This window comes from Raphanus sativus, chromosome 6 (genome assembly GCF_000801105.2).
Source record: "Raphanus sativus cultivar WK10039 chromosome 6, ASM80110v3, whole genome shotgun sequence".
NCBI lineage: Eukaryota > Viridiplantae > Streptophyta > Magnoliopsida > Brassicales > Brassicaceae > Raphanus > Raphanus sativus.
In genome coordinates, this window is record NC_079516.1 from 5669699 (window position 1) to 5681791 (window position 12093).

Here is a 12093-nt window from a genome sequence, read left to right on the forward strand (position 1 = left end):
TAATTTAAAATTCAAATCTCATGTTTTAACTGAGGTTGTAGACTAGTTTAAATAAAACCATAGTAAAATTTCCAATTCATGTGTTGTGAAGTGAGCTTATAGTTGCATATGCATTATCTCAAACCAAAAAGAGTTGTATTCCATCAAAATGTATAGCTTTTCTACAAGTAAAAACATTTTAATTTTTTTTTAAAAAATGCTTTTGGGTTTTGCTATGTCAGATTCTTGTTGCAGAGAGCATCACAAGTACTGCTGTTGTATCCGAGCTCTGTTCTCTTCCCACCACAATCTTGCCTTCGTTTCCCCAAACCTCTCTCGGCTACAACAACAACAACAAGAAGAGAAACAAATGCTGTCAAGTGCTTTCCTTATTCAAAAGGGTAAAATGAGTTTTTGTTGTTTTACCTGAAGCGAACACGTCTAAGCTCACGACTCCCATCTGGTAAAGCTCTGACTGTGATGTAAACACCGTCTTCATCTTGTTCTACCCATTCTGTTTCCATGTCACTCGCGTTACTTACAGAAACCTCCTCTGAATGATCTTCATCATCTTCCTCTGAACCACTACTTCTTGCGGACATATCAACCGATGATGATGTCTCGGTTTTGGTCCCACTTATGCTATTAGTAGAGAGCTTCGGCGTCGTTGCAAGACCAGACGAATCACGGTACCGACTCTGTGTTGTTGGTTGGTGAGCGAGTGAGCCTTTTCCTCGAGGGCATTCTTTGTGTAACGGTGGAGTTACAGGACTGTTCTTGCTAGAGCACTGGTACACACCAAATTAAAGAATCAAGACATGTTTTTAATGAATGGATGTTCAGGAAGAGTGTAAACCTCATCTTTGGATCTAGGAGGAGCTGTTGGAACCGGGACACTCTGCTGATTAACCTGCTGCACATTGTATAACTCCATCACCTTCTCAAAATTCTCCCCCCACCATTTCTGAGCTTCCCCTTTATCAAACATCTCACGGCTACAAGCAAACAGAAATTTTTATTAAAATAAAAAAAAAATCAACAAATGAAGATCTGTCTTAGTCACCAATCAATTGAACAGTAACTCAACATATGTTCTAATCATCAATGAGAACTAAAAGTGTCCCTTCTTTGATGATGCCATGAAGAAAGTTAGTTAGCTACTCTCATTACATGTCCCCACCTATGTACAAGTTTCACTAAAAGTCCCCACACACAACTGTTCTTGGAGTCTCCATTTAAAGATCGGATTCAACAACCAAAACATAAATCTCTATCTTTAATATCAACTTGTACTTCCTCATAAGCTTGTCTCCAGGAAACACATACATTCTCTATCTCCCAAGTCAAATCAAAAAACATAATGGATTAAAAAGTTCATCTTAACCTGAACCGGATCCGTTTGAGATCATTCCCTCCCTCAGGCAACGAAACAAAAGTGATGAGGACACCAGGCTCCACTTGAGCAACCCATTCTTTAAGCTCTTCCTCCATGAACAGTGTGGACTCTGTCCTACCACTTATGGATGATTCAGGTGTGCCTTCTCCGCTCAAAAGCCCTTTTAGCCTTGACTCCATTTCTTTCCCTAGAATCTTGGGCGTCGAGCTTCCGCTTCTTCCAGGTCTATTGTACGCGTAATGGAACCTCCCAGAAGGTGATGCGGCAGCATCTGAACCACGGTGGTGGTTCCGGTTCGAAGAAGAGCCTGAGCACGGTTTGCAGCTCTTGTAAGAACCTGATGCTTTTACTGCCAAGTCTTTTAACTGAAACCAAAACATGGTTCTGTCTCAAAAGAAAACAAACAGAGCTATAAAAGAAGTGTTGTTGTTATCTTACTTGTGACGTCAGGGACTTGATGGTCTGCTTAGACCTGGGAGTTCCAAGAACTCTGTCGTCTTCTTCCTTAGATCCGCCGTTGTTGGTGTTTAACTGCTTCGAGCAAGCTATGCACGTGAGCATCTCTCCCTCTATCGTTGTCTCTCTCTCTTCCTGAGGATTAAAGCCTGAAGATATAAGCAAAACCCATTAGACCACTTTCTCAAATCTAAAACCTTTTTCAGACAAAACATAATAAAGACTCAACCTTTATGCAAATGTAGCTCCACCACTGCACTTGCAGCTATAGCTAAAATTAATTGGTTTCTAGACTAGTGTATCACTACCATTGAAGGAAGGTTGGTAGAGGGAGGGGAAGGAGGAGAAACCGTTACGGCAGCGTAAGATTAGGACAGAGAGGATATGCAGATCAGAGTTATGAACGGTTCTGCATTAAAATAAAATAAAAAAATCTTCTTGGATCCGTTCTTTGCGGAGTGAACCTTTTTTGACTGGTGAGAGATTGAACGAGAGAGACACTCTTTTGTGAAATGCGAATCCGAGTTCACAAGCAAGCAACATGCGAGAAAAGGGTTTAGGTTGAGAGAGAGAGAGAGAGAGAGAGACTTTGAGATCGTTGGACAGTGCGAAAGTTTTTTGCGCACAAGTCGTGGTGTCTTTGTGTTCCTTCCTACTTCTTCTTCTTCCCCTTTTTATTGTAGTTTTAGTATCTGAGATTTTACCACGTTTTTGATTTTATGTGTGTTTTGTCGCTTACAGAAAAAATTTGATGGGTGAAGGGAAATAAATGGTAACTGTGAGTGTGCGGTCTTGTAATAAGAAAATCTGTGAGTGTGCGGTCTTGTAATAAAAAAAAATTAAGATTACTTGATTCTCAATAGTTTTGTTATTTTGTACTGGATTTTCTTATTTATTGAAAGCTGGAACAACACTATTTGATCCATCTCTGTACTCATACATAGTCATGCCTGTATCGTATAGAGAGAACACAAAATTATATAAATCCAAATCAATAAGTACACAGCCTAACTGCTTGGAAAAGAAATGTACTGCTTGGAAATGTGAAATTTTGGAACAAGCAAATTCAAAATTACTGTATCCTCTTTGCTTTATCCGATTATTTCCTTTTTAGGTTTGAATTATATAGGAGAAATCTAGGTTGTATGGAAGCTTTGTCGGACATCCGCTTCCTGTTTCGGAATCGGAATCGGAATCGGAAACTTATAGAAGCTCTAGGAATCTCGCTTCCAATGCGTTTCCAAAAATGCCTCTTTAAAAACACGTTGGAAGCTTACGATTCCATTTTGGAATCACGCTCCCGTTTAAAAAAATACAATATCATAAATAAATAAAAATATAAGAAACATTGTTTTTATATAATAGTGAAATAGAGAATATATATACACAAGCATTAAAACTAATACTATATATTGTCTTTATGCATTGAGGGTTTATTAGAGATATATTATCTATATTCAAATATATTATGTTAATTATTTACAAAATATTAAAAATAATTAGTTTAATAATATCTTATAAACTTAGTTTATGTATAGTTTCACGGTTTTAACATAAAATAATTTAAAATTATTATAAATGAACAATTTTTTTTTAATTTGAATCATATAATTTTTAGACACATTTGTAATCTATATATTTTGAGATATATATACGTTTCCGATACTTTTCCACTTCCTACTTTTTAAAAAAATTTCGCTTCTACGCTTCCACACGATTCCGCTTCCGCGTATCCGCTTCCGTTTCCATGTAATATAGGGAGAAATAGAGCTAAGAAGCAGTGCAAAATATCCACGCCGTGATCAGAGATTGACACGTGCAACACTGAATGATTCTGGCTGTCGGATTTTGCAACCCACGAAAAGAAAAAGGAAAACAAATTGCAAAGAAAAAAAACGGATGTAGTATGTAAAAGAAAAACTAATGTAGTATATGTCTTAGGGGGGTGTATTGAATTAGGGGTTTTAGAAGATTTTAGAGTGTTTTTATTTTGGTGTGTTTTAAGGTGATTTTAGAGTTATTAGAGTGGTTATGATAAAATATTAAAAATAAAAACAGAATTCCATATATAATTTGATTGATTTTTTCACCTAAATTTCAGAGTTGTTTAGGTGATTTGAAATGTTTTTTTGTCAGTTTGCTTTTTGTTTACGAGTCTCTCTATCAACTCATTCATTTTTTTTTCAGTTTGCAATTTCACTCGTTACTAATAAACATCACACAAAATACATTGCAAGGTTTGTTTATGTATTAGAAGACTTGATGCAAATTTTCAGTCACTGTTTTCTGCAGAAAGTGATGTTCATTTTTCCTATGATTTTGCGGTTACAGCAGCAAGTTTCTCTCTTGTTGAGCCAATTTAGTGCCAGCACCTAGAACTGCAGAGTGTTGTCATCAAAGATTGTTCAGCAAAACTGATGAAATCAACATGCTTCAAGGCTTTTGATTTCACATCTACCAGAGGGAAATCCTTGCAAGATCATGGATGCCTTTTGCAATTCCGTTAACACGTCGCTTGATTCAAATGCTTCCAAAGCTCAGAGCCTCAAATAGTTACAGATCTCCAGAGGTGATGCGAAAAAGAGTCATTGAAACTACTGCAGTGAAGAGTTTGTACTGAAAAACTTGTATAGACTGACCCATTCAGTTTTTTTCTTCTTTTTGTGAATGTGAAGCTTCTAATTCTTTAGTTTGTATATTCATCAAAGCTCTGACTTTTATTTTTATATATTTTTGAAGTTAAGGATGAGACGTGAGAGTCTCACCTTTTGCAGCAGTTGTTTTGTGGCATATGAGCTTTGGTTTTTTTCTGGGTTTGAAGTTGAATGAATTCCTTTGTGGAGAATTTACTGAAAAGGAAGAATATGGAGAATGAATTCCTTCAAGTAGGTTCATACTGTTTTTTTTTTGGGTTTGAAATTGAATGAATTCCTTTTATCTAAATTTGATATTCTGCTTCGTGCTAATAAAAAACATATTTAGTCGATCAATGATACTTCGGATTCTACATAGTGACAGTCTTTATCTAAAACTCAGAGATGGATTTTTCCTGGAAGCGGAAATCACCCACCGAGCAAGAAGGCCCTCCGAACAAGATGACGTTTTGTCTTACTCGACAAGGTACGGCATTATTTTGTTGAATGTTTTGTTTTTTTCTTTTTAATTTTTAAGCTTCTTAAATACCATATGTAGAGATGGTATTATATATTGGACTGTTTTTAACTATAAAAAAGAGTGTAAACTCTCCTAAAATCTTAATCAAAAAGTTTCTTCCTAAATATTGTTTATAATTGAATAACAGTGGATTTGATTTAGTTTTTGCAAATTGTAAATTCAATAACAGAGAATTGCAAGTGATTTTAAGTTACTTTGCCCAAATTCCATGTTGAATAACACTTGATTTGGAGAAAAAAATAAAAATCTTCAGTTGAATAACAAAGATTTTAACAAAATCCCAAAATCTCTTGAAACTCTTGTTTCAATACATCTCCCTTATTGTCAATTTTGTCAATTACAAGTATTTAAAACAATTCAAGACAGTTACTTTGGGAAATGTTTTGACATAATAATGGTTAAGATTAGTAATTTTATCAGCTATAATTTCAATTTTCAAATTCTTGATACTTTGGAAAGTGTATTCAATCTAAAATTTGAGGTGATTTGATTTTTAATAATGTTTTAAATAATTTCAATTAATTGCAAAGATTTAAGTGACTTTTGTTAAATCACTCTAAAATATTACTTAAAATCATGAGATTTGGGTTGTAATTTTTTTAACAAAGAAACTCCACCCAAACACTCTAAAATCATTTAAAAACTTTAAAACTCTATACTTAAAATATCTTCAACAACAACCGATTTCATAGTACTTTATAAAATGTCAAGTTCAATTGGATTTTAAATAAGTTTTTGAAATTCATGTTTGAGTAATAGTGAATTTTTAATTTTGATACAAATCACCTAAAACACTCGATTCAATACACCCCTCTTAGTACTTTTATCAGCCATAATTTCAAACAATATTTTGATATATTATTATTTTTTCAAAATATATTATTATTTATTTTTCATGTCGTTATTATATATCATATATGTGTCACCGTATAAATAATCATATTTTATATGTATCATCATATTAATAATAGTTTGTATGTACCATCATATAAATAATCATATATATTATATTTTAAATTTTTAATGTGAAATATAAAACCTTAATTTAAATTGGTGCTTAAAATTGGGTTTTGTATTGTATTTTTGAAACATTTTTTAATGGTTATTAGAAAATATTTTAATAAAAATCAAATTCTGAATACATGTATATTTTGAATCAATTTTTTGATATAAATCAATTTTAAATTATTATTTCGATTTGAAATATGTATATAAAAGTTTAAATTTTGTTTTATGATTATTTTAGACAAATATGTTTTAGGTAATTTGATTGGGTCGTTTTTTCATATATTTTAAAGATGACCCAAATAGATAGTTTCTCGTAATAAAATGGACTTCCAATATTTCTTAATAACATAAGATCATTTACTCTTTTTTTTTCTTAACATACTGCTATTTATATTTCCAAATAACATTATATTCGTTTTCTAAACTGATATTCATGTTTCTAAATAATTTTCAAAGGTATTTCTATTTAATATTTTTTTCTAAATATGGTGTTATTTGTTTTACATGCCACTATTATACATCATATATGTGTCATCATATAATTAATATTATTTTATATGTATCATCATATAAATAATTATATATAATTAATATTATTTAATATGTTCCATCATGTAATAATCACATATATTATATTTTAAAACTTAATGTGAAATATAAAACCATAATTTTAAGTTGGTGTTTGAAATTGAGTTTTGTATTGTATTTTTTTATATATATTGAAAACATTATTTATACTGGTCATTGAAAAATATTTTAGTAAAAAACAAATTTTGGATATATATACATATTATTTGAATCAATTTATATATATATATATATATATCAATTTTAAATGAATATTTTAATTTGAAATATGAATATAAATTTTAATTTTTTATGATTATTTTAGACAAAATATGTTTTTTAGATAATTAGACTGAAGAATAGTATATATTGACTTAAAACCTTTTTAGTAATATAAAACTATTACTTTTTTTAATATAATGTTATCCATATTTCAAACAACATTATATGTAACAAAATTCGATTCAACAGAAAAATAATTACAGCAATGAATGATCAGATCGGATACTGGAAAATACTTATTCTATTAGAACATCAACATCAACACAATTATTAAAACATGTTATTAGTTATTTTACAAAAACACAAATATGAAAATTAAATTTCTAAAGTTTGTTAAACAAAAAATATATCTACTATTTGAAAGACCAAAATCTAGTTGGTATTAATTGTTTACCATGCCACGTGAAAGACCACTGTTTTCTCTTTGTTTACACATCTGTGGCATCTCCTTGACTCCTTCCTTTTCAATGTTTTCGATTGAATCTTTGTTCTTATATAGCTACACCTATATTAGCTCCCATATTAATATACTATCTGTTATAAGTAAAACACCTCACAAAGTCACAATGATCTCTGTTTTTTTCGGGACCAAACTCTGTTCTCTCCCACGTTACGTATCTAAATAATTTTACTTCTTGGTAGTTAAGTGTCAATTACTAGTATTCAGAAGTCAAAACTATATGTTGCATTCCTGAATTGAATTGAATTTACAATTTTTTTGTCACGTGTGCAGTTTCGTATTTATAATTACTCTTAAATAATTTTTATGCGCCACCCTCTCTCAGTCCCCCACACAAGCCATTTAACAAAAAAAAGTTATATTCATGCCGTCGGTGTTGGAATTCAACTCAAGACCCTTTTTTGTTCGAATAAAACTCAACTCAATACCGTACTTAAGTTTAAGATGATTTCTCCTACTTAATTTTACCAGCTATATGATCATTAGTATTTTTATTCCTAGCTTTATGGCGTTAAGTAATATAAGGCACCTTGAACCTGAAAAGGCATAAAGTGAGATTGATCTAAAAACAAGTCATGATGAGACATGCAAGGAAGCATGTAATCTTCTAGATTCAAGCTTGTTACAATAATATTAACTCATGATTTAAACTTTACAGAGTCGTTTTCCAACTAAGTCCATCAATTTGCCCCCTCTCCCCACCTTTCCGTCTCCTTCAATGCTGAAGTACTTCCTTTTAAAAATCATTTATAAACCAATCTAACATTAACCGCGTTGTTAAGCAAACCATGCACTTTTCAAAGTTCATTTAAAATTAAAAGTACACTAGATTTTGACCCGCCCTTTAAAGGGCGGGTATATGTTTTGTTTTATGTTTTTTTTAAATGATTTAATTTAATTTGTGTGTGTTTATAATTATATTAGTGTTTAATATTAATTTAATTTAATATATTTTTGGTGACTATATTCAATATGTCAAGTTGCATAATTATACACTGTACCATATGCATTTCAGAAACCATTTTAAAACTTTATTTCTAAAGTTTGTAACATATTATATTTACTTAGTAGTTACCTAACATAATTTAGTCAAGAATATTATATCTCAATCGCCCAAAAATAAAAATCTCATACTCTATTAGACATGATCTATATACTCGAACAGTTCTTAAATTATTATATTCGAAAACTAATATCAAACTCAACCCGCAACTAAAACCGAATAATTTTTTTGAAAAATGTTTAAAGAAATATTGTTTAACATATTCTGTTATATATATATATTATATATATATATATATATATTGGGTTAAAATGGTCTTCACTAACTTTAAGTAAAATCACATTTAATAAATATTTTTTATTCGAATAACCTATTTAAAACCCGTTAAACTAAATGAGTTTATATGAATATTTATTTCTATTAAAAATTCACTTAAACCGGTTAAACTCCGTCAATCATAAAATTAAATTTTAATAGTAACCCGCTTCCACCATTAATTAATATTAATATTAGTTAACTTTTAAAGTTTCATAAGAAATATAATATCCTATGTACATCACGTCGTTTATTTTCTAAAAATTGTATCATGGAAATGGTACTTCGTTTATTTTCCAAATCACAGACCTGTCTGATAAATTCAAAACTTTATTTGAAAGAAAAAAGTAACTGTTTTTGGTAGGAACAGTTATAACGTGGATTTTAATAACTTTTAGAAGGTGGTTATCTAATGTGGTTATATGATATTTAGATAAATCATCTAAATACAGTTATAAAATATGTTGGACCCAATTAATATCAGTTGGACATGTTGAAAAATTAATAGTATTGATGCTCAACGCTTTGATAAATCTCTTTATTCTTGCTAATTTCTTTCACAAAAGGTAAAACTATAATCCTTTTTGTTTTTACTAAAAGCATTGCATAAATGATAAACAGACGTTCTGGGTTGGCTAAGGTAAAGGAGATAGTGCAAAGAAATGAACAACCACAAAGTTTGGGTCTAAATTCAGTTAATAACCGACGCTGAGCCCATTAATTCTTGGGCCCAAATATAGTCAATAGCCCGCTCAAATCCAAACCGTCACAAGAAAGAAGAGTCCATCTAAGTTTTACCATGCACTTCTCCGTAGCTGATTCATTTCCCCCCATACATCGATCTGTGCCGTGCCGCAGCTCTTCTCTCTTTTCATCATTTTTGCTTCACGCAATCAAGCCTCCGAATCGGTTAACCGTCACTCTCTCCGCGCGCGATTCTCAGCTCCGTAGCGAAACCCTAACTCGCTCCGGTTTAACCCAATCGATCGAGCTCGTCCCTTCTCCGGAGCATTTCGTTTTGTAGGTTTGTGCCGCCGGCGAGTTCGTTTCGGATCGGGATCGATTTTTCTTTTTTGAGGTAATGAATGATTAGGAATCTATTCTCTTTGATCTTGTGTTTATTTCGCGTTATCGAGGTAGATTTTTTGGGGGATTTGGTGATTCAGGTGGTCGATTTAGGGTTTTGATTTACTGGAATAAAATAGATTACGTTGGAGGATCTCTTTAACAAATAGATCGATTATGTGCACCAAGAGTTCACACCTGAACTTAATTGTCTACGGCTTATTGATTGCTCTTAACTATTCCTTTTTTCTTTAACTCCCTTACTTTGTTTAGTTTGAACAGTTTGAGGCTGCGATGAATATGCAACCCGGTCTTCCGTCTAAGTCTTCATCAAATGGATCTCCATACGTAAGAGGAGAAAGAGAGGGAGTTCTGAATAAGGCCAAGTCTGTAAAGTCGCATCCCGCAAATACACTGAATGCAGGTTAGCTGTTTATATATACTCTGTGATGTATCTATCTGCAACATCATGTTCTGAGTTCTTATGTTTGTTAATGTATATATTCAGCATCCAATGGGGAAGCTGGAAGCTTCAAGGGCATTCACGCGATGGTTTAGTGTACCTCACCACGTGTAAGATTGGGCATCAGGTGGAAGTGCATCTCAAAAATGGATCGGTTTATAGTGGGATTTTCCATGCTGCTGATGTGGAGAAGGATTTTGGTGAGGTTCTGAATCAGAGTTTCTTTGTTTTTTTGCTTAGATATGTGAATGTGAAGCATAGATATACATTACTATCTCTTGCCATTTTTTAAAGTTTCTTTGAATTTTCCAGGAATCATTCTAAAGATGGCATCCTTGATTAAAGATGGTTCTCTAAGAGGGATAAAACCTTGTCAGAAAGCCACCTTCCAAGACATTCATTATTCCTGCTGATGAACTTGTCCAAGTTATAGCTAAGGTGTGTTTGCTTTTATTAGTAAAAGTCGATCTTTTTTCTGTTTTAAGTTTATGTCAGTGCGTTACATGGCACTATGGCAGGGACATTACGTTGAGATTTGACATTTTAATTTCTTATATAATCAATGTTTGTGTTAGGATCTCTCCATATCCAGTGACGGTATGTTGAATGCCGCTCAGAGTGAGAAGCCGGGGGAACTGTTGACGGACTCCTCTATATCAAAGTTGTATCATGTTGACCAGGGAAGAGAGCTTAAACCCTGGATACCTGATGGAGATGTTCCTCAGGGTCTGGATAATGTGTTTGATGACCCTTGGAAGAGGTATATATACACACATATTTGAATATGTTGCAATATTTATTGGATGCGTGATCCTTAGACCATTGTTTCTTAGCTTAACGATGTATGTGAGAGAGTGATGGGATGAATAGATTATTTTTTTGTGATTGCACTTTGTACTGGTTATGATATTCCTTTTGGAAAGCTCTGATCTTTCTATCCCTCTGTTGAGCTAGTTTTTTTTTTTAGTGAGAGCATATTAGCTTATTGTGGGGAAGAGCTTTGGTGAATGTCCATAAGTTTAGGAAGACTATTGTTTCCGTATCTCTCATAACTTGACTATTTACAGGTAGTATGCTCAGCTGATACGTTTCTGTTTGTAGGGGTAGGGGATGGGATCAGTTTAAAGTGAATGAGTCACTGTTTGGAGTCAAAGCACTTTCGATGAGGAAATCTATACCACAAAACTTGACAGAGGTATTCGGACTAGAGAGATGGAAGAGAGAGCCCAGAGAATCGCGAGAGAGATTGAGGGTGAAAATACCCGAGATCTTCATGTAGCAGAGGTGATTTTTGGCGGTTTTATTTGCACAGCCTGATCCCTACGTTTTTGTTGTTATTATATAAATTCAGATTTCTAATTGTTCGTTGCCTGCAGGAAAGAGGCTTTCAGCTCAATGAGAAATTTGATATTGACGAGGAATCTAATACTCAGCTGTCCTTCCAGCTGATGCATTTGATGATAGTGGGTTTGATGAGGAGGACGACGAATTGCTGGACACTTGCAACGATGAGACTTTTTGGTCATCTTCTTCTACTGTCCAGAAGCCAGCTTCTTCTAGTGGCAAGGGATATGAAGAATTACGGTACGGTTGAGTTCTTTTTTTTTTTGATAATAGTTTCTTCCAGAACAGTTGTTGATATTGAGATTCATTTTCATTCAGGATGCCAGTCAGCCTTCTCGGAATAATACAAATGTAGATCAAAGCTGCTCTATATCCGATGATCATGCTCAGCACCTTCCCTCTGAACAGCGATCCAAAGATTTTTCTGCCTCAGGCAGCAGTATCAGGTCTTTTTTCTTTCCATCACCTTGTGGGCTACTAAAAAACCTGCTCTCACATTTGGTTTCTCTTGACAAAGCAGTGAGAGCCAGTTGGGTGAGCGAAGAAACAAGAATAATCCAGAGTTTTCCCACAGTAACAGA

General features: G+C 33.0%; 1 protein-coding gene and 1 pseudogene across 1 annotated transcript; one reads left to right on the top strand and one right to left on the bottom strand.

The window, feature by feature from the left end:
• Positions 1 to 204: 204 nt before the first annotated feature.
• Positions 205 to 2547, bottom strand: LOC108809778 (protein Brevis radix-like 2). Its single transcript, XM_018581920.2, has 6 exons — positions 2061 to 2547; positions 1814 to 1980; positions 1364 to 1740; positions 836 to 974; positions 406 to 767; positions 205 to 319 (listed from the first exon to the last, which is right to left on the bottom strand). The coding sequence occupies exons 2-6, from the start codon at positions 1934 to 1936 to the stop codon at positions 241 to 243; spliced, it is 1080 nt and encodes a 359-aa protein (XP_018437422.2). The 5' UTR covers positions 1937 to 1980; positions 2061 to 2547; the 3' UTR covers positions 205 to 240.
• Positions 2548 to 9438: 6891 nt separating this feature from the next.
• LOC130497038 (polyadenylate-binding protein-interacting protein 4-like) lies at positions 9439 to 11762 on the top strand (annotated as a pseudogene).
• Positions 11763 to 12093: the final 331 nt, after the last annotated feature.

Coding starts and splice junctions, on each gene's coding strand:
- LOC108809778 (XM_018581920.2), bottom strand. CDS start 1,936: ATGCTCACGTGCATAGCTTGCTCGAAGCAGTTAAACACCAACAACGGC. Junction 975..1,363: donor CTCAAACGGATCCGGTTCAG/GTTAAGATGAAC, acceptor GTTTGCTTGTAG/CCGTGAGATGTTTGATAAAG. Junction 320..405: donor CTTAGACGTGTTCGCTTCAG/GTAAAACAACAA, acceptor TTGTTGTTGTAG/CCGAGAGAGGTTTGGGGAAA.